General features: G+C 26.3%; 1 protein-coding gene across 3 annotated transcripts in view; it reads left to right on the top strand.

The window, feature by feature from the left end:
- LOC109609530 (protein amalgam) overlaps positions 1-21,475 on the top strand; it is a 160,906-nt gene that overhangs the window by 94,043 nt on the left and 45,388 nt on the right. For 2 of the 3 annotated variants that reach the window (XM_049968714.1, XM_049968725.1), the window contains exon 3: positions 9,847-9,986. In XM_049968714.1, coding sequence (XP_049824671.1) covers positions 9,847-9,986 — 140 coding nt within the window. The remainder of the gene's footprint in view (positions 1-9,846; positions 9,987-21,475) is intronic. The other variant, XM_049968731.1, reaches the window with a different exon arrangement.

The following is a 21,475-nucleotide window of genomic DNA, read 5'->3' as shown; positions in this document are numbered from 1 at the left end:
GATAATAATTGATGTTCCGACCTAAAAATAACGTTACGCCGAATAAATAAATACACCATTCATTGTGTTTTGATGTTCATATTAGGCGGGATTTAATTTAAATAAAATGTGTCGCTTTCGAACATTTTATTGTACACGACGAAACTTGTAATGTGAATTTATCGATTTAATTAGCCGCCGCAAACAATAATTAATGTGTTTTTAATTCAGTTTATTTTATTTTGTATAAACAACAGAAAACCATTTCGGAACTACTTTGAAACAAACGGCGCTGTTTCGGTAAATTATTTAATAATGATGGTAATAATAATAATAATAATAATACGGAAGGAAGAGTAGTAATATTTTATATTTGCTGGAGTGGATCCGGGTTAGTGAAAATAAATAACGGCCAGTGGTCACAGATATCACTTAAACCATATGTATGTCGGTGTTCTTTTAGCAATAATTGGGTTAGTGGGTGGGCTGGTCCACTTGCCTTTTTGCAACAACATGGCATTTTTCTATTACCGAAAGTATAAGCAAACATTTGACTTTGTACATAGCCTGTTCCTAACGCAAACAAGCCGCTATCTTCCACAATTGTTTATTTTAGGGTAAAGTAAATGACATCTTACCTTATAGATTTTTAGATTGCTGTGTACTCACTAGCCTATAATTACATTTTCCTTCTGCTCCTGCTTACTATCTCATCTTCGCTTTACAAATATTTATCTATAATCTTAGGTCCGATTTTAAATGGTGTGTTTCAAATTTAATCTATCAATTTTCCCTTTTCGAGTATTATAATGTTTCTTCAGACGACGCCGACATACTTTAGAGATTTAATTTTTAATTGTTGGCTTTACTTTGTACATTCAATTTATTATCGATTCATAAAATTTAATTCAAAATTTTACTTTACACAATTTTAATTAGGTATTCTAAATAATTATTATACATTTTATTAATATTTTCTTTTAATTTTACAAACCTATTGGGTTTATGTCTTCTTTAGAGTCGAAGTAATTAATTATTTTCTTATAAAATTTCTTTATTTTTCTCCTCTTGAAATTTCAGTTTCATTAATAAATTATGTATTTTTTTTTTTAATTCGTAATATTCTTTCTAGACTTTGGACACATTTTAAAATTTTAAGTAAAAAAAAGCTAGTTGAAATTTAAAATAAAATACATTTTATTAACAAAATTATTAATTTTTTGAGTTTTACAAGCAAATTTATGAAAAAAATCTCAGTTTTGATAATGTGGGGAATGAAGAACAAGAAATAATTAAAAATACAATAAAACTTCTTTAAAAATTATTAATAATGATGTCAACAATTTTTACTATTCAAATATATTTTTTCTCTGTTTTCTTTAAAATATGACCTTTTAAATGCACTTTGACAGGATGCTGAATTTATTAGACTATATCTATATATATATATATATATATATATATATATATATATATATATATATATATATATATATATATATATACAGTAATATACACTACTGGTAAAATCTCAGGAAATAAAAAAAAATAAATAGTGGTAATAAACAAATATTCAATAATCTATGCATATATCAGATAAAATTAAATAATTACTTCCGTTTAATTATTTTTGTCAATGTCAAAATAATTAAGGAAATTACAAATAAAATATACTAACCATAAAAAAACAACATCCAGAACACATACATATATTTTATGGATTTGATGGTTTCATTAGTGGCAATATGACATCTCAGAGATATGTGAATGACGTTTTGGAGCCTTATTTTCATCCCTATATAAGAAGAGATTTCGGACTAATTTTTTAGCAAGATAATGTCCCTCTACATCACATCTGACAATCTATGCTTCAAGATTTTTATTTATTATTTAATCAATTCTCTAATAGGTTAATATTTTTCTAAAAAAAATTGGAATAAATCTATTATCTCTAGGTGTTTTTTTTTTGCACGCAGTATATTATAATCACGAAATTTCAGAAAAATATTTATAAATTCGAAAATAAGACTTACATATATATTACACAGAAAAAAATTAATGTATTTCATACATTATATACTAATGAGGACATTTTTTTATTTAAAACATCAATGTATATAATAATAATAGTAAATTAATATTATATTAACAGTTCACACTAATATTTAACGTTTTAAAAAATTGTTATAATAATGACCACCATTGTATATAATACATCTAAACATGGTGTGAATTTATCCATTCCCTTATACTACAATAAAATAAATAAGATAATATTAAAATATGTTTTTATATGTAAAAAATTGATATTTAAAAGTGTTATTTAGTAAAAATATTACACACTTTTAATTTAAGAGTTATTTCCAAAGAAGCTATCTATCATATGTTTTTTTAGTTGCTGAATTAATTTTTTCGTTGAAGCAAACTATTTGCACCGCAATATTATTATTATACTGGTGCCCTAACACTTGCTTAAGTGTATATGTAAATTTTTAAAAGCCTTCCATACAGCCATAAATTGTTCTATGTGTCTTTCTGATACAGGCTTTTATTGTATGAAGTTGCCCCTGGGGTGCTTTAACTTTTTTCGTTAGCTCATTGTAAGCGTATTATTTAGTGGAAATTTATTTGTTACATTATAGTTTTAATTTCGTTGAAGCCCTCATTAAAATATGAATATTTTTCAATTTTATTATAAAGTTAAAAAAAATTAATTAAATCCGTATGGCCGATTTAAATTAAATTAATATAAGCTCACACTGAAGTAATATTAATATTATTTACTTAGCTTACGTTGATGATTATTAAACTATATGAAGATATCGTGCTGTATTGATTTAAAATAAGCAAAATAAAAAATGGGAATAATTGATCGGAAACGAGTAATGTAGATTCCGGAAATGGGTCAAAAACGCGCGTCGCATACACCAGAATGATTTACTAGATTAGTTGAGGAAATAAACTTAATCTTTGTTAAGTAAAATTCTCCGAATAAGTGGCCTCGGTTTTAATAAAGTTGGCATTCCTTTGATTACCAGTTGCATTGGGGGGTGGGTGGGGCATTCATACCAGAACATGACTACCACTGTTGATGACACGACCGGGCTAATGCGGCAAACCGCTTTACGTCATTTTCACGAACGCGACTTCCTAAAATATCCCACCCAACCCCATCTTCGCTTGTCCATGAATGCATTCAAATTTCAACAAGAAATACCATCTCTTCCGTAATAATTCTTTTCGGAAAACCCACCCGACCCCCGTGTCGGGGCCGCCCATCCAGACTTAACATAATTTCGTTTCACCCCCTCCGCCCCGGTTTTAATTGAATCGCTTTCTTAAGATTGTTCGGTTTTTTTGTTACTCTTTTCGTCACTCGCAGAGTTTATATAAAAATGTGGGCTGGTCTTTTTGGTTGTACCTACGTAAAACTGTTAACAAAATTACTTGCTGAATTCATTGTTAATGTTTTAAATAAATTATTATACTATAATTTTAATTTTTTACAAAGATAAACGATAAAATTGAATTGTTTTTTGACATTTGAATTACTATAGATTTCCTTTCAAGATTTCCGAACTCAGACGAATTTTTACGTAGGTACCTGTTTCTCCAAATTTTTTAATAATACAAGAAACGATTGACTTCTTGTTTCTCTCGGTTTGATAGGCGTAAACCTGAACCTCCATATTTTCAACAGAGTTGATGTTTGGAGATTGGGATGGGCAAGACAAAACATCGATGTTTTGGTCTTTTAATCAATCTGTCATAATTTTGGATCTGTATATGGATCGTTTTCATGTTGAAACATTTATTAAAGTTTCATTTATACAACTACTACGTATTCTGTAGTTTTGTCCCTGTAGGATTTTAACATAAACAGAACCATCATTTTTTATAAATTAAATTTAGACTCGTCACTAAAAACTACTCGTCCCCACTGTTCTGTGGTCCAATGAATGTAATCTAAGCAAGTCAAAATTGGACTGTAAGAGAATGGTATACAGTATATCCCAGAAGCCATTTGGGGGTCCCTCCTTTCTTTGACTGATCTGAAACTGTGTTAAATCTTGTTGTTGGTGTTTAATATGTCTGTGTACATAAATCAGTTTAAGGGAGGCTACACCAGAAGAATTGAAGCATCACTGTGGGTTTTACAAACATTTTGTGTAGTTTTGTCCCTGCAAAATATTTAACATAAGCAAAACCATCATTTTTTAGAAATTAAATTTAGACTCGTAGAAACCAGGGTTTTTTGTAGGTTTGGAGTCAAATGAACCCCCATCCACTAACCATCTTCTCACAGTTCTTTAACTAATATCAGTCCCATTTCCTCCAGGTTGGCTTTAATTTCAGTTGACGATAAGATTGTATTGTTTTTGACATTCGAATTATCCAGTTATCGATTTTCTTTCACTCTTTTCTTTCAAACTCAGACAAATATTTTCGTATCTACCACTTGGTCAGTTTCTCTAAAATTTTTAATAATGCGGGAAACGGTTGCCTTATTTAGCCGTAAACTCTTCTTGTTTCTCTCGGTCTTGATAATGCTGAATTATAATTTTTCTTACAGTTACACTATGACCAATGATTAAATAATTATAATAAGCATTCACAGAGAACATTGAAAGACCATAAAGAAAAAGTTACTATAATTTAGTCCAACGAAAAATAAAAAAGTAAATTGTATAGTGGCATTCAATTTGAGTACAATAATTCGATGCTCCCTGTTTAACAAGGAGTGTCGAAAATGTCTTATTATTATAATATTTTATTGGTCAATCAATTTGATCATACAATATAAGAGAGAAATAATTTCTCATAGTTGCCTGCTATTTTCAAACAACAATTAATTCCATTTTTAACATTGAATTTGTAAATTAATTTTAAATTATATTATGACAAAATACTACTGGTATTTGACTTCATTAATATAAACAATTTTTACGTACAAAATTCCCCACTAAAATGTATAAATTTTGAAATAGTAGCAAATGCCATTTAATTGAACAAATATAATTAATTAATTACTTATAATAACACTTTTAAATGTGGTTAAACATGCCGAAAACAAATGCCGTTATGTTATCCTGCGCCCGATGTACTTGATTTTGGCCAGTGAGTTTGTTTTTAATTTCGCAAAAAGGTTTTAGAATTGTAAATATATAAATATGTATCACAATGCTGTTTCTATTGATATTGGAAGAATTATATACTTTAGACACGCCAATTATATCGTATGGGTTATGCTAGAGCCATTTGTGATATTAAAACTGGAACCAATAAGTTTTCTGGACATCGAAAATATAAATCAACCAAAATACAATTTTATTCTACAATCATTTATCTGTTTTAGCTTTTTATTTAAAATGTATTAACGGCATTCATATGTCATTAGTGTTGAATTAGTTACGTCTGTAACTGTCATTAGTACAATTTTTATGTTGTTTTGGTATACGACTTATTTATTAGTAATTGAAAATTAAAACGACTTTTGTGTAATATTAATGTTCGTTTCACTCTAATATGGACACGATTATAGTCGTAAATTGACTGATAATGTATGCATATATTTAATCACTAAATTCTAATGTACTACACTTACATATAAATAATACTTTGTGATCAAAAATAATTGACCAAAAGATCAACAACTATTTTATCCTTTAAAATCAAGATAAAGTTTAAATTAATTCTGATTGACTTTAATTAGAATATAAATTTTTGATCACACTGTATATTAACATCGTTATAAACGTCGCCCCCACTGAGATAAATTCCTAATGTTTCTGTCACAAGAACTAATCCACAAAAATATTTAAAATTGCATTCACTTTTCCTTGCGTGAAAGGTATTTCCTTCCAATCGATTTACATCGACAACAAAACAACAACGGTAATAGTATATCAATTTAAAGAAACACCTTGTAAACGCTGAACTTTCGAACATTTATTTATTGTTAGATGGATTGGCTAACGTTCCATCTTAAACTTATTCCCTGCGGCATTTTAAAAAAGTCGATGATTTCTTTTTAACCCAATCTAAACAATTGGATAAATTAATATCGCTGATAAATTGTCTGGTTCCTGAAAACATTTCACATGTATTTCGTCCGTCTTTTATTCGCATGTACGGACAGAAAAGCCCCTCTCACATGAGGTTTTAGAGACTTTTGAGATGACTCTGCACATATTTTATTGCTTAGACGGGGTGATAATAACTGAGCTTTGAAATAGATTAGCTTTATTATTGCCTATTTCCAATATATGAAGTTTTATGGTATATCAACTGATGATGAAACAAAATATCAGAGAATTCCCCAAGGGCGTTTTATTAATAAATTAACTGCATATCTATGTTACATGTCAATGTAGTGGAAACTGTTCCTCGACTATTATTTACATACTCAAAGTGTATTTACCTTAAGTTCGTTTAATATCTGTTAATTGTGCGGCTAGATAATTACGTTTCTGCTAATGATTCCTAGATATTTTTAAGCTATTAGAGATAACGAATGTTTCCGAAGTTTTGCGTGTCCTAATACGTTTAAGGAGTACGGAACTATGTCTTCTCATAAATTGCCTGAGGTGTTGAAATAGATGTATGTCATTAGGATTATCCGAAAAAAATCATCATAATAAAAAAGAGAAAAGAAAAACTATTTAGATAACAGCTGACTAGGGCCGTAAATTTTGATCGCTACCCTAGGTGTGTCAAGAAGTGATTTTTTTATATTTATGCCTTCACAACTAAAAGGAATCAATAGTAAACTAAAACAGTTTAACATTTTTTATTTTATTTTGATAATATATTTGTTTAATTTGAATCAATTTATTTTTAGTAGGATTTATATTATTTTAATACTTTCAGTAGGAAGGAAGGAATTTCAGAAAAGAGGGAAATAATTAGCCTGAAACAAGTTGAAAGAACAAGACATATTGCTGACATTGCCAAAAACTTAATATGCTTCCAAAAAATGGTTTACAGTTTATTAACAAATATGAAGCAAAACACTCAATTGAAAATACAATAAGAAAACAAACAACTCCTTTTATAGACAGACAAAAATTGGAAGAAATAGTAAAGGAAATCCTTTATTGTCTTCTAGGCAAATAAAAAATGAATTAATTGAGTCATACAATATCAAGGTGTCTTGTAGAACAATCAGACGTCTGAATGAACAAAATTTGCAAGGATGTATTTCAACATTCACACAAAAATATATTAATTATCCTCCAGAATTTTGACGAATAGTACTTTGCAGTGACGAAACCAGTTTCAATAGAATATGATCAGATGGTAAACTATACGTTCATCGTCATCCAAATAAAAGTTACACTACAAAGACTTTGAAAGACGGTGGAGGAAACGTTATGGTTAGGGACTTCTTTTCATGGTATGGTATAGGACCATTCCATAAAATTATTGGTCTCATGTATTGAGAGATGTAAAGAAATTATTTATTTGCCAACGATAATTTACCAGTTACATGGATTTTTATGCATGATAATGGTCCAAAGCTACGTCCAAAGTTGCTCATAAGTGATTAAAACATAATCATGTTGAGGTTCTCGATTGACCAGCGTCCGGATCTAAATTCGATTGAAAACTTATGGAACAACATGAAGTCTCAATTAAAAACGTTGAATCTAATCCTCGTCATTTACAGGTGGTTATAACGAACAAAGGGTACCCAATTATATTATTAAAGTTATGTATAAAATATTTAATTAATATATAATTTTCTGTGAGCAACCATATTGGACAGACTTTGTTTAAAATTTAATTTAAGTAGAAATTATTTTCATGTGTGCTATTTCTCTGGCCCCCACTGTACATCAAAATTGACATTTATAAATCATAATTTGTTAAGGAATCAGCAATTTCAACCAGTAAAATCATAATTAATATTATAATATTAAAGACTGAATAATCCAAATATACTTTGTGTGCAAAATATATTTGGAACAGCGAGGAAACAAGTCAATAAAAGGACCATACGAGTGAGTAAATAAAAAAGTATGGGTTTTGTATTATTGGTTTTTGGGGAATGAATCTTAAATAATAAAGCGGAGTCGGAGATGTCGCAAAATCCTAACAATCGTAAAAATGTTATCACATATAAACCTTTGTTTTGGTAGTAATACTTACCACTTTAGTAGTAATAATGAAAGCAATAATAAAATTGCAAAAAGAAAAATATATTAGAAAGCAATTTCGTTTTTAAAACGGTTAAGTCCATGTTAAAATTTAACATCGTGATGTTTTACATTTGTATTTCAGTTCTTTTATTGAAAAAATGTTGTCACCCTAAGAGAGCTACTCATAATATTTTCCCTTTTTGTGAAGTTTCTCTTAAATTTAATATTCTTTATTTACATTTCATCCTAAGGCATTAATTTACAAGCAAAGGCAAAAATGTATTTTTACAATTACATTTCAAACATAAAGTGTAACTTCTCACTAACGTTTTTAGGATCGATAATTAGGTTTCCTCGATGCTGGAGATAATGAAATAAAAGCTATTATTACAAGATGGCTTTTTATTATACAAAAGCTTATTAGAATTAAAACTGCGTTGGCTAAACTTTCTAGTAAAATAATATTTGTCACAAAATGTTCAAACCAATTTACAAACCTTACATTAAATCCTACATTGTTTTTGTATTTATATAAAATGCATTTGTGCGAATTAATTCAATTTTAAATTGTTGAAATTTTTATCTAAAACAATGAAATTTTCATAAATTGTCACAATTGTCATAAACACCACTTTAACTCTTTGAAAGATCCATCCATAAAATTGTTAATATTATCACTAGTAGGTATAAATGTTGTAATACATTGTTTTATGTTTAAACAAATTGCAATTTTGTCTCTTATATTACACAAGAATGTGTTAATAAACAGGAAAATTAAATTACTAATTAATTAGGCACAAGAAGCATTAGAATAGCTTCCACCCTCCTGAATTAAACATTTTGTGTCCCCATCCACATAGTACACACTCGAACTAAATTGCTATTCACATCATGTTTCAACTTTATTAATCCAACATAATGATTTGTTCTGGCTGAGCCGTTCTGTACCGATAAACTATCAACATAAAAAATAACTGTCACCCAAATTTACTGCCTGCACTGCTATTAAACATTTTCAATGAATAATTAAATTTAACTTTAATTTATTTCTTTGTTACGTTTAGACTAATATCCGTTTTATTTAAATATCCTTTTTGTTTACGCAAGAAAACTTATTGGGGAGGGCAAAATCAGTAACAATTAAAACACGGATACACATTGAAACACAGACAAAAAGCTTCTCGGTTATATTGTCTGGAAATTATATTCAATAAAAATAAGACAATTTTAATATTAAAATCAATATTAACAATGACTAATGATAAAATAATGTACTTTTTAGGTTCCTAATAAATTAACAAATATTTCTAACGTAATATACAATTCTTGACTCATAACAAGTGCATCATTGACAAGACTAGTAGGATTTAAAATCGATTTACTGAATAATTTAAATAAGGACATTTTAAGTCCTGCCCTTTGGCCTATTTATACTCTGGACAAATTTTGAGGAAATTGGTCTAAAAATCAGAAATTATTTGATTAATATTTATATAATTAAAAGTTAGAAAAGTATTAACCAACTATTTTTTGGCCGATTTATTCTCAAGACTTGGATCAAGTCAATGGGGGTTGAAATTGGTAAAAAGCAGCATTTTAAAGTGACACACTTTTTAGCCTTTCACTGGTTGCATTAAATTAACTTATTTTACACTTAATTTATACAAAATTATCAGACAACCATCGTGATATTAATGAGAGTTATAAATTTGTTTATTTTTTACAGATGAAGTATCCGGATTTGAACCGGACTTCTTGTACCCACTGGAGAATGTAACAGTGCCACAAGGTAGAGATGCGACATTTACATGTGTCGTAAACAACTTGGGAGGATACAGGGTGAGTGGGGATCTCTCCACAGCCAGGGTGTGTATTAATTCTAATTCTAAAAATTGTAAATGCACCGATTTGTTTACCACCAGTGTGACTCCGGCCAGCAATGGCTGGAAATGTTTAGTTCTGCACCAATAACAAGCACTCCGCACCAAAATAGGTTGAAGAAAATTGACTTGTGTATTCTATTACTTACTTAACTTTTTGGTTAAGTGAGTGACAGGTACATCAACATGTATATTTTACTTCAACTCTCTGCACTAGCACTGAGCACCCGAGCACCAGTTGCACCCAGGATGCACATTTTTGCACCAGGATTCAGGACCGACACCGTTGTTTTGTATCGTTGCAACTTAATTATTGGAAACGGCTTTGTTAATTCAGTTTCCCACAATTGTTTTTCCAATAATTAGGTGCCCAGTTGAAAATCGATGACCATAAACGAAGATTAGAATTATTAAAGTTCTGGCATGTGGTTCAAACATTTTTGTACAACAAGCATGTAGAATGTACCTTCCTCAATCATTTGTGGTACCAGTCTACATGCTCTGGACTATATCAAGCATGTGTATGTTGTTGTTAGAATCTTACCATTAGAGAGACTTTAGATATGATCATGTTCATCATGCTCTTGTAAAAATATTCTTCTGTATATTTAAAGCAAAAGCATACAGATACATTTATTAGTTCTATGAAATTTATATTTTGCCTAAAAAAACCTTTCCTGAATTGGGAAATTGATATGATTAAAGCATTTTATAAGTATGAAATGAATTGTCATTATTGTAGCTGAATTGAACTGAAGTTTTGTTTTATTTAGACATAAGACAATCAGCTATTTCAGGTTACAAGATACCTTCTACCACATATGTTTTTAATTAAATGAATAGAGGCAAAATAATGTCTGTGAGTGACAAAATAATAATTTTAATATGGAAACATTAATAATCAATATATACTAAGAGTTTTGTGTAAAATTAATATAATAAACATCAATAAAACTATACATTAAAATTACCTTATTACCTGTCTACCTTTTATCGTATCCTCATCACTTCATAGTCTATAATAAAATATTAAATAAATGTTTTTGCTGTGTAATTAATCACCCTTTTTTTGCTGCTTCTTCATTTTTACTTAATTTAATGAATCTTTAAAATTTGTTATTAAATAATAAAAAATGCACAACATTTTGTTTTGTGCAAAAAAGCTTTTTAATTATCTTACTAACAGCAATGGTTTGAAACTCCCTGTTATTTCATTTATCGATCTACAATAATTTACAAACGAGTTCATCTTTGAAAGCGTATGTCAACAAATAATGAGAGTAATAAATTATTGGTATGTTTATTAATGAGGATGTTTGGTAAACGTGATAATAAGTGCGATATTAAAGATTATCTGAACATCGTAGTCTGGTGTGTAACGACTGAAATTTGAAATGAAGACTTAAGCTATATATAACACCAAAACGTCGACCCATTGTTATCCAGACACAATTGCATATTTCATTATCTACAGAAACAGAAGGATTAACCGTTCTTCACAAGATGGTAATATAATAGAACTTCTAATACCTCTACAAATGTCTATATTACAAAATAGTGTCAACGTGCATGGGGCTTAAGCCTGTTCTTTAACGTATTCAACGTTGTTTCGAAATATTGCTGATCTGGTCATTAATACTTGCCATTGTTACGGTCGCCTTGGTCGGACACTGGTTTTAACCTCCTCGTTATTCACTATCAATTATACTAAAAACCCTAAATTTTCTTCCCCCCTATGTTTCCACTTTAATTTTAAAGCTACATCTGACCGAGTTCTTTGTGGAAGCACCTCCCGAAAAATCCCCGGTTCATTACAATAAACTAAACACAAAATCCAGTAACTGATTGAAATGTTATCTTTTTTTATACTTGCAGGTGATCGTTACCCACTTGGTAATCACGACGTGGACGAGTTTAAACCTAGTATTAGTCCCTGTAAACATTGAAAATTATTGATTGTACGTATTGAATACAAGAAACACTTAGGAAACAGTGTAATAGATATATTAAATCTAATTCAGCTTCACGGAATTGGTTTTTAGGAGTCTGTGTAATAACCTAGGTGGAACGGTCCGTTCCATGTCTTGAATGACAAACATCCACACAGTTCGGAAAAAGGCTCCGTGTTCTCGAGAGACTTGGACGTGATTACCTCACTTGCATTCGTCGTCCCACACTTAAAGAGCCTTTTTTTATTTTGAATATTCGAAATTAGAATTGAGGTAATTGAAATTTTCATGTAAAGTAGTAAGTAATCATCATGTATTTGTGCCTACACCATGTTGCTGAGTTAACAAAAGATGTTGGATATGAACGGTATTCTCAAATGAATTTAATATATTCGTACATGAAAAATAACTGGTTTAGAGCAAATTAAAATAAAAATTGAAGCGAAATGTTAAAGAGATTTTGCAATTAATTATTAAAATATCTAAGAGTAGGATAAACTAAAGTTTTAAATGAATAAAAACCAAAAAAAAATGATCAAATTTGAATACACATTTTCTTACGAGGGCAATACATTTTTAAAGATTTTTGTTTATCAATATAATTATATTTTAATGCTTATTTTGTCAGATAAATATTAAAGTAGAAAATTAAATGCAGAAGTTCAAAAATTATTTCTTATACAAGAAAACTTTTTAATTCAATTTAGGCAAACAAGTATTAATAAATTAACAGTAACTTAAAAATGTACAAATTTCTCAATTTTTAAGTTTTTAAATTTTAATATATATTTTAATATGTTCACTAAAAAACTTAGATAAAGTTTTGAGTACAAGCCGAAAAATACTAAAAAATTTAAGTTTTCCTGGTTTAAAAATAAAAAAATCAGAAGTAAGTATTTGTAATAATTATTAATAATAAATTTAATACAATGTAAAATACTCTTTTTTTTTACATTCAAACTTAGCACATATAAATATGTGTGTGAAACTAATATTCAACCATTTTCAGGAATATCAATCAATTTTTGAATAGTGTTTTAATAAACGATCGAAATAATTTCAAATATAAAAAAACCTTTGTAACATTTTAAAATTCTTGGCGTAAAAAAGATAAATATTCATTTCTATTTCGAAAGTTCTATAATTAATAAACTTGACAAAATGAAATAAAAATTAAATATTGAGCCATGGTCTCTAAAACTGTTCTTGAAACGGAAAATAATTGATTTTTTTACGGTTAATATATGTACTGTAGAAATGAAAAAATTAAGAAATAATAATTAAAATATAAAATATCTAAAAATTCTGGTATAAAAATGACACAAATTGTTGAAAAATTGAAGCAAAATGTTAAAGAGATTTTGCATTTAATTATTAAAATATCTAAGAATAGGATAAACTAAAGTTTTAAATAAATAAAAACTAAAATAATACCTTCAAATTTGAATACACAGTATTTCCTTACGAGGGCAATACATTTTTAAAGATTTTTATGTTTATCAATATAATTTTATTTTAGTGCTCATTTTGTCAGATAAATATTAAAGTATAATTTTTTTTATACAAGAAAACTTTTTATCTCAATTTAGAGAAACAAGTATTAATAAATTAACAGTAATAAAACTTAGTTAAAGCTTTGAGTACAAGCAGAAAAATGCCAAAAAGTTTAAGTTTTCCTGGTTTAAAAATAAAAAAAAAACAGTAGTATTTGTAATAATTATTAATAATAAATTTAATACAATGTAAAATACTCTTTTTTTCATTCAAACTTAGCAGATATAAATATATGTCTGAAACTAATACTCAACCATTTTCAGGAATATCAATTTTTGAATAATATTTTAATAAATAATCAAAATAATTTCAAATATAAAAAACCTTTGTAACATTTTAAAATTCTTGGCTTAAGAAAGATAAATATCTATTTCTATTTCAAAAGTTCTATAATTAATAAACTGGACGAAGTGAAATAAAAATTAAATATTGAGCCCTGAACTATAAAATTGTTTTTGAAACTTAAATTAATTGATTTTTTTACAGTTAGTATATGTACTGTAGTAAATGAAAAAATAAGAAATAACAATTAAAAAAATAAAATATATAAAAATGACACAAATTGTTGAAAAATTGATGCAAAATTTAAAGAGATTTTCATTTAATTATAAAAATATCTAAGAATAGGATAAACTAAAGTTTTAAATGAATAAAAACTAAAAAAAATACCTTCAAATTTGAATACACAGTATTTCCTTACGAGGGCAATATATTTTTAAAGATTTTTATGTTTATCAATATAATTTTATTTTAGTGCTCATTTTGTCAGATAAATATTAAATTATAAAATTAAATGTAAAAGTTCAAGAATTATGTCTTATACAAGAAAACTTTTTATACTAATTTAGGCAAACAAGTATTAATAAATTAACAGTAACTTAAAAATGAACAATTTTCTCAATTTTTAAGTTTTCAAATTTTAATATGTTTATTATAAAACTTAGTTAAACCTTTGAGTACAAGCAAAAAATTACTATTGTTATTTGTAATAATTATTAATGATAAATTTAATAGTAAATACTCTTTTTTTACATTCAAACTTAGATATGAATATGAAACTAATATTCAACCGTTTTCAGGAATATCAATTTTTGAATAATATTTTAGTAAATAATCAAAATAATTTCAAATATAAAAAACTTTGTACATTTTTGGCTTAAAAAGATAAATATTTCTATTGCAAGATTTCTATAATTAAAAAACTTGAAAAAGTGAAATAACTATAAAATTGTTTTTGAAACTTAAATTGTTTTTTGTACTCTACTGTACTAAATCAAAAAATTAAGAAATAATAATTAAATTATAAAATATCTAAAACTTCTAAAAAATGACAATATATATTTTAAAATGAATTTTAGATAAAATTTTATGATTTAATTTTTATGTACTGCATTAAATTATAAAAATATAATTAAAATATAAAAATTTATCAGAAATATTAACTATGAATTCTGTATAAAATGACATAAATTGTTATTTTATATTAAACTAAAAAAATGTTTTGATAATAAAATAATTCTTGGCACAAGTCTGAATTAACTTTAATTAAAATAAATCAATAACCGTAAATTCTGTAGCATTTTTGTGTTATACGAGAGAACATTTAATTTAACAATACGATGTAGGTAATTAATTTCAAAGCGATTATTATTACGAAAATGAAATAGTATTAAAATTTAATTTATTAATATAAGTGCAAGTATGTTTAAATATTTGAACTCTTAACACTATTTGTAGCGTTGCATTACTGCAATATAAACATTAATAGTGCCATTTTCAGATGGCAAACTGCTATTCTCCTAGCCTTTTCCCATGGAACTGTGTGTAGCTTTTATCTACTTTCATGTCATCATATCGAATGTTCTTCGAGAATTAAATTTTCAACGTGTCCATTGTTTTATATTTCAACATCTATATTTTTGATTTACACAACTATTATTACAGATATAATTTGTATTATCATTTTATTAAGTCATAAAACGTGAAACAAGTGTTCTTATTTACTTATGTTTTAATTAAAAGGACATCGAAGTCCCCAGCGTATTTATTTGACGTAGAGATAGCCTTTAGTTCTTGTTGAAAGTAATATAAATGTGAACGTATTTATTGCAACTGGGAATTTAAGCCCTTAGAATAAAATAAATTTAAAAGCCACATATAAGTTTGATTTATACTTGATGCGAAAAAAGTACATAAAAATAGTTAATATGTGTAAAGTCAAAAGCCATGTGCCTTGTATCGCAGAAGATATATATTTAGTCCTTTTTTAGACCACTGCGATCAAAGAATCAATGTATCATCTGAGGAATTTTATCATGTACAACATAAATCCCTTCTAAAGCCAAGGTTAGGTAGATATGCTGAAATGCTAGCAAAGAATATTAAAAGAAATGTTCTACGTCTCCTTGCAAATAATGCATTTCTATCTGAAACCCATGGACCATATATATATGTATATAGATTTATCTCCTTTCCTAAAAGCTTAAAGCAAAGAAATCTTGTTTAAATACTCGTCCAGCCTTCCAAATCTGCTCACACGATTTGAGCTGGACGGCCACACCACCCCCCGGAAAATCAATTTTAAGCTTAATCTTCGCGTTGTCCAATAACTCGACTTAAATAATCGGAAATATGCAACTTCGTCCGCGGACCACGTACAAAGTAACTATGAATTGGATTAATGAAATTTTCGCAGAAATAATGTGTAAAACTCGACCTTTGATCAATAACTAATTTGAACTCGGAATTGGTGTGTTATCTTACGGAAGTTTGTTACATTTAATTCACAAAAACAAACACACCATGAATTTTAACCACTAGTCTAAAGATTAAACTAACTTAAACCGGGCGTATTTAATTATTTAAAAACTTCCAACTTAACTTCCACAAACTAATTAAAAAATAACAGATTTTTTAACTTTTCGTTCAAAGGACGCAATATTAATACGCATAATAGATGTTTTGAATGTTGTACAATCTACTTTTTTAATAAAATAAAATAATGGAATGTTTTACAAACTAATAATTAAAAACTGTGAACAAAAGAAAGTTTTGTGAATATGTTAAGTTGTATATGGTTATTATATAGAAAAAAATCATTGATTATAAATAAAAACAACAAAAATACTATAGTAAATAAAATTGCAAACAAATGGATAAAATTAGATTAAGTTTTTAAATATTTGATAAAAATTATTACAAAATCTACCTATTTAAATAATATTTGTATAAATCATATAATTTTATTTGTTTTAGACTTTTTTATAGGATCTATCTATATAAATTGATTAGTATTGTTTTAAATATGCTGAAATTTAAAAATATGACATTAAAAATGTTTTGTAAACATTTATTTTTTAACTAAATGTGTATTAATGAATATTATGGTAATTTTAATTGCGTAGAACTATTTTAAAAATATTCTTAAGTTATAAAATAAAACATGTTCACAAAAATACTGAAGTAAATTAAATTTAATTTGATATTATAAATTTATCAATTATTAGTAATATTAAATTATTTAAAAAACATTTTCTAAAAACATTAAATTAAATTACAATTTATTATTAATAATGTTGGATAATTATTTAAATTATTTAAAAAATAATTATAAACATTCATTAAAAATATTTAATTAAATGGGTAATTATGAATATTTTGTTTTTATGTGTTTTTATATTATTATTTTAAAAATATTTTTAACTTTTTAAATGAAATATGTGCACAGAAATACTTTAACTAAATAAAATAGCAATTTTAAATATTTAGAATTATTTTAAATATATTCTTAATTTATATTATAAAATAATATATATATACTCAAAAATACTCTCAAATTATTTAAAAAATAATTATAAACATTTATTATAAACATTAAATTAAATGAGTATTTTATTTTTATGGTAGTTTTAATTATTTACAATTATTTTAAAAATATTCTTAACTTATAAAATAAAATATATACACAGAAATACTCTAGTAAATAAAAGCAATTAAAAAATGAAATTTAAATTAAGTTTTATATTATAAATTTATTAACTATTTATTACTAATATTGGATAATTATTCAAATTATTTAAAAAATAAGCATTCATTATAAACATTAAATTAAATGAGTTCATACTCATGTACTTTATTTTTATGGTAGTTTTAATTACTTAGAATTATTTTAAAAATATTCTTAACTTATAAAATAAAATATTTACCAAGAAATACTCTAGAAAATAAAATAGCAATTAAGAAATGAAATTTAAATTAAATTTTATATTATAAATTTATCACTTAATTATTAATAATATTGGATAATTATTCAAATTATTTAAAAAATAATTATAGACATTTATTAAAAAGATTAAATTAAAGGGGTAATTATGAATATTTTATTTCTATGGTAATTTTAATTATTTATAATTATTTGGAAATATTCTTAACTTATTAAATAAAATAGTAATTAAGCAATAACATTTAAATTAAGTTTTATAAATTTATCAACTATTTATTACAAGTATTGCATAAATAAATAGTAAATTAAATAGGTAATTATGAATATTTTATTTTTATGGTAATTAAATAAATTAAATAATTAAAATTATTTAGAATTATTTTAAAAATATTCTTAACTTATAAAATAAAATACGTATAACGAAATATTCTAGTAAATAAAATAGCAATTAAAGAATATATTTCAATTAAAGGAAAAAATTAAATTAAGTTGTCAATTACTTTAAAGTAATTATAAAAATTTACACAAAATTTATAAAAATGTTATAAAAATAGTTAGTCAATTGATTTAAAATATTTGTATAAATAATATTATTTGTTTATTTACTTTACACTTTTTGTATTTATTTAATATTATTATAAAAATACTAAAATTTAAAAATATGACTTAACAAAATAGTTTTTTAAACATGAATGTAATTAATTCAATGTTAATTTTAATTATTTAATTTTAAAAACTTTTATATAATAATGCAATGCAGTTACAAAAAACAAAACATTTTAAATCTATATTTTCGGTGTATAAAAATAAAATTAGTTTGTGATAGCAACTGGTACTTTTATTCGAGTTTTAAAATAAAACGCTTTAGAGTATCCGTGGCAAATTGATTGAATAAAAAATTAAATAAACACTAACAATTAAATATTTTTAGTGGGTTTTACTCAAACATTCATGTGTGCTGTAACATTAAACGGTTTATTTGCCGATTTAAAAACAATACGTACATATTGACACACGGCGAATATAAATAACGTAATTGGTATGGGCAATTATGACAATTCATGGTGTTCTTTCTACGATTAGTCAAATATTTTAACAAGTGAGCAATCAATTATTAATTGAAATTAATTTATAATTTTTAACGGAATTACTATTTAAATATGTTTTAATTGTTGTTTATTACCAATAGAAATATTAAATGCAATAACGTTAAAAACATTAATATGAAATATTCTTTATTAATTTGTGTGCATAACATAATTTATAATTAATTCGAACAATCAATAATTGTGACCAAAAATTGGTTGCATTCTGTTGCAATTTATTATCATTAAATACCTAAAGTCCTGATTTGTGCACATACAAAATTGGCCGAAACAGTTCGCCAATTTCATTCTCTGTCCAAATCGTCTTATATTAATTTTGGAAGGCATAAAAGCAAATATTAGCTGATAGCTTTCACTTGTTTACTATTGGCACATAGTATTAAATTAAACCTAATACACTCAGTGTATGTGCTGGAAACAGAATCGTATTTTGATACTTAAACTCTTAAACAATCTCATTAACTTAATAGTTATCAAAAAAAAAAAAAACATGGCCACCTAAGTGCTTAGAGACCAATAAATTATGACTATCCTATTAAACTTACTGGAAGTTTTACGTTTTTGTTATGGCATAATGAGTTTTTATGTTAATAATATATAGTGTCGTTACGGCCCTGTCCATTAGACAAGTAAAGGGAGGTCTCAACCGCACCACAACAGGACACAACAGAGCACGATGTTCAGCAGCATATCTCTAATTTGAATTTCACTTTCACCCCCACCGACTAGAAGGACGCAAGGGGGCCTAAATAGTTTTGTGAGCTGGTGCAAGATAGTTTAAATACACTTAGTTGCCCTTTGCACAGATGAATATTAACTCCAACGGGACCTAAAGAAATCCAGTGGAGAGTGTTAGACCTTATTTATTATTATATTAATTAATTTGTCAATCAAATTGTATCTACACATGGGACTTTTTTTGGTTATGATTTTTATTTCTTATTAACAGAGCCAACGTCAAAGCTTCCATATTAAAGGAAACTGTCGATTCACTTTAAGCTAATACAAAAAATCTTAAAAAATTACATTATAAGTATTTGAAAATATGTGGATAGTTCAAATGAAACTGTGTGAAACATTTAATTTTCACAAAAAAAGTTTTAATGTTATTCAAGGACAGTCTTCGAAGTAAAATAAACCCAATGTCAAAGCTTACATATTAAAGGAAACTGACAATTAACTTTAAGCTAATACTCATTTTTTTATTAAATATATATTATAAGTATATACTAAATATGTGAATAGTTGAAATGAAACTTTCTGAAACACTCAATTTTCACATAAAAGTTTTAATGTTTGTCGAGAACATAAAATGAAAATGTCGGTTTATTATTTTAACAGTTTTCGAAGTAGAATAGAACCAATGCTTCCATATTAGAGAAAACTGCCAATTATCTTTAAGCTAATACTCAAAAATTGTCTTAAAAATATACATTATATCTGAAACATTCAATGTTCACATAAAAGTTTTAATGTTAATCAAGAACATACAATAAATATGTAAGTTTATTATTTTAATAGTCTTCGAAATACAATAGATCTAATGTCAAAGCTTCGATATTAGATAAACTTGTCAATTAACTTTAAAATAATACTCAAAAATTGTCATAAAAATATACATTATGTCTGAAATATTCGATGTTCACATAAAAGTTTTAATGTTAATCTAGAACTTACAATAAAAATGTCAGTTTATTATTTTAATAGTCTTCGAAGTAGAATAGATCCAATGTCAAAGCTTAGAAAAAATTGTCAATTAACTTTAAGCTAAAATTCAAACACTGTTTTAAAAATGTTCATTATAAGCATATCTGTAAAATATGTGAATAGTTGAAATGAAACTACAGGAAATACTCACTTTTTATAAAAAAGTTTTAATGTTAATCAAGAACATAAAATAAAAATGTTAGTTTAATATTTTAACAATCTTCGAAGTAGTATATCAAAGCTTCTATATTACACAAAACTGTTAATAAACTTTAAGTTAATACTCAAAAATTGTGTTAAAAATATTCATTACAAGTATTTCTGTAAAAATATGTGATGATTGGAGTTAACGTAGTGCCAAAGCTTTAAGAAAACTATTAAAATTGATAGTTTAATTCATGTTTAATACATTAGTCTCCTCGAAATAAATTCCATTGATATTTTGGAATACACAAATTGGTAAATAATTGATTCCAGCATTTCCATTGTTCCTGGCCATTATGTGTTTCTCCAAAAAATGAATGATTTTCATTAGACCGCGATCTAATGGCAGCAAAACGTTGCATTAAATTAAATCAAGATACCGTCGTAAATTGATTTATTAATGGAAACGTAAAGAATGGAAATTTTTGATGTGCTCGTATCGAGGAATAATATCGACTGCATATGACATAGCCCGCCCGTGTATGTGTGTGAGTGTGTCTCAACCCCCTGCCCCCGGCTCGAATTGTGCCGTGCGCCAGTGTCGAAAAGCTTTCATATGCAAACAGCAAATGCTATTATTCACCTTCGATGCGGGGCTAGCATCAGATCCCGTAAATACTTATCTAAAAAAGAGAAGCAACCTTCGAGAGGGCCTTTATCAAGATAATAAATACAAGTGAAAACTGTTTTATTTATTTAGTTTTTTTTTAGCTTAAAGGAACCAGTCATTAAT

Source organism: Aethina tumida, chromosome 1 (genome assembly GCF_024364675.1).
Source record: "Aethina tumida isolate Nest 87 chromosome 1, icAetTumi1.1, whole genome shotgun sequence".
Taxonomy (NCBI): domain Eukaryota; kingdom Metazoa; phylum Arthropoda; class Insecta; order Coleoptera; family Nitidulidae; genus Aethina; species Aethina tumida.
The sequence above is the reverse complement of the archived record's forward strand: the minus strand, read 5'-3'. Positions and strand labels throughout refer to the sequence as shown.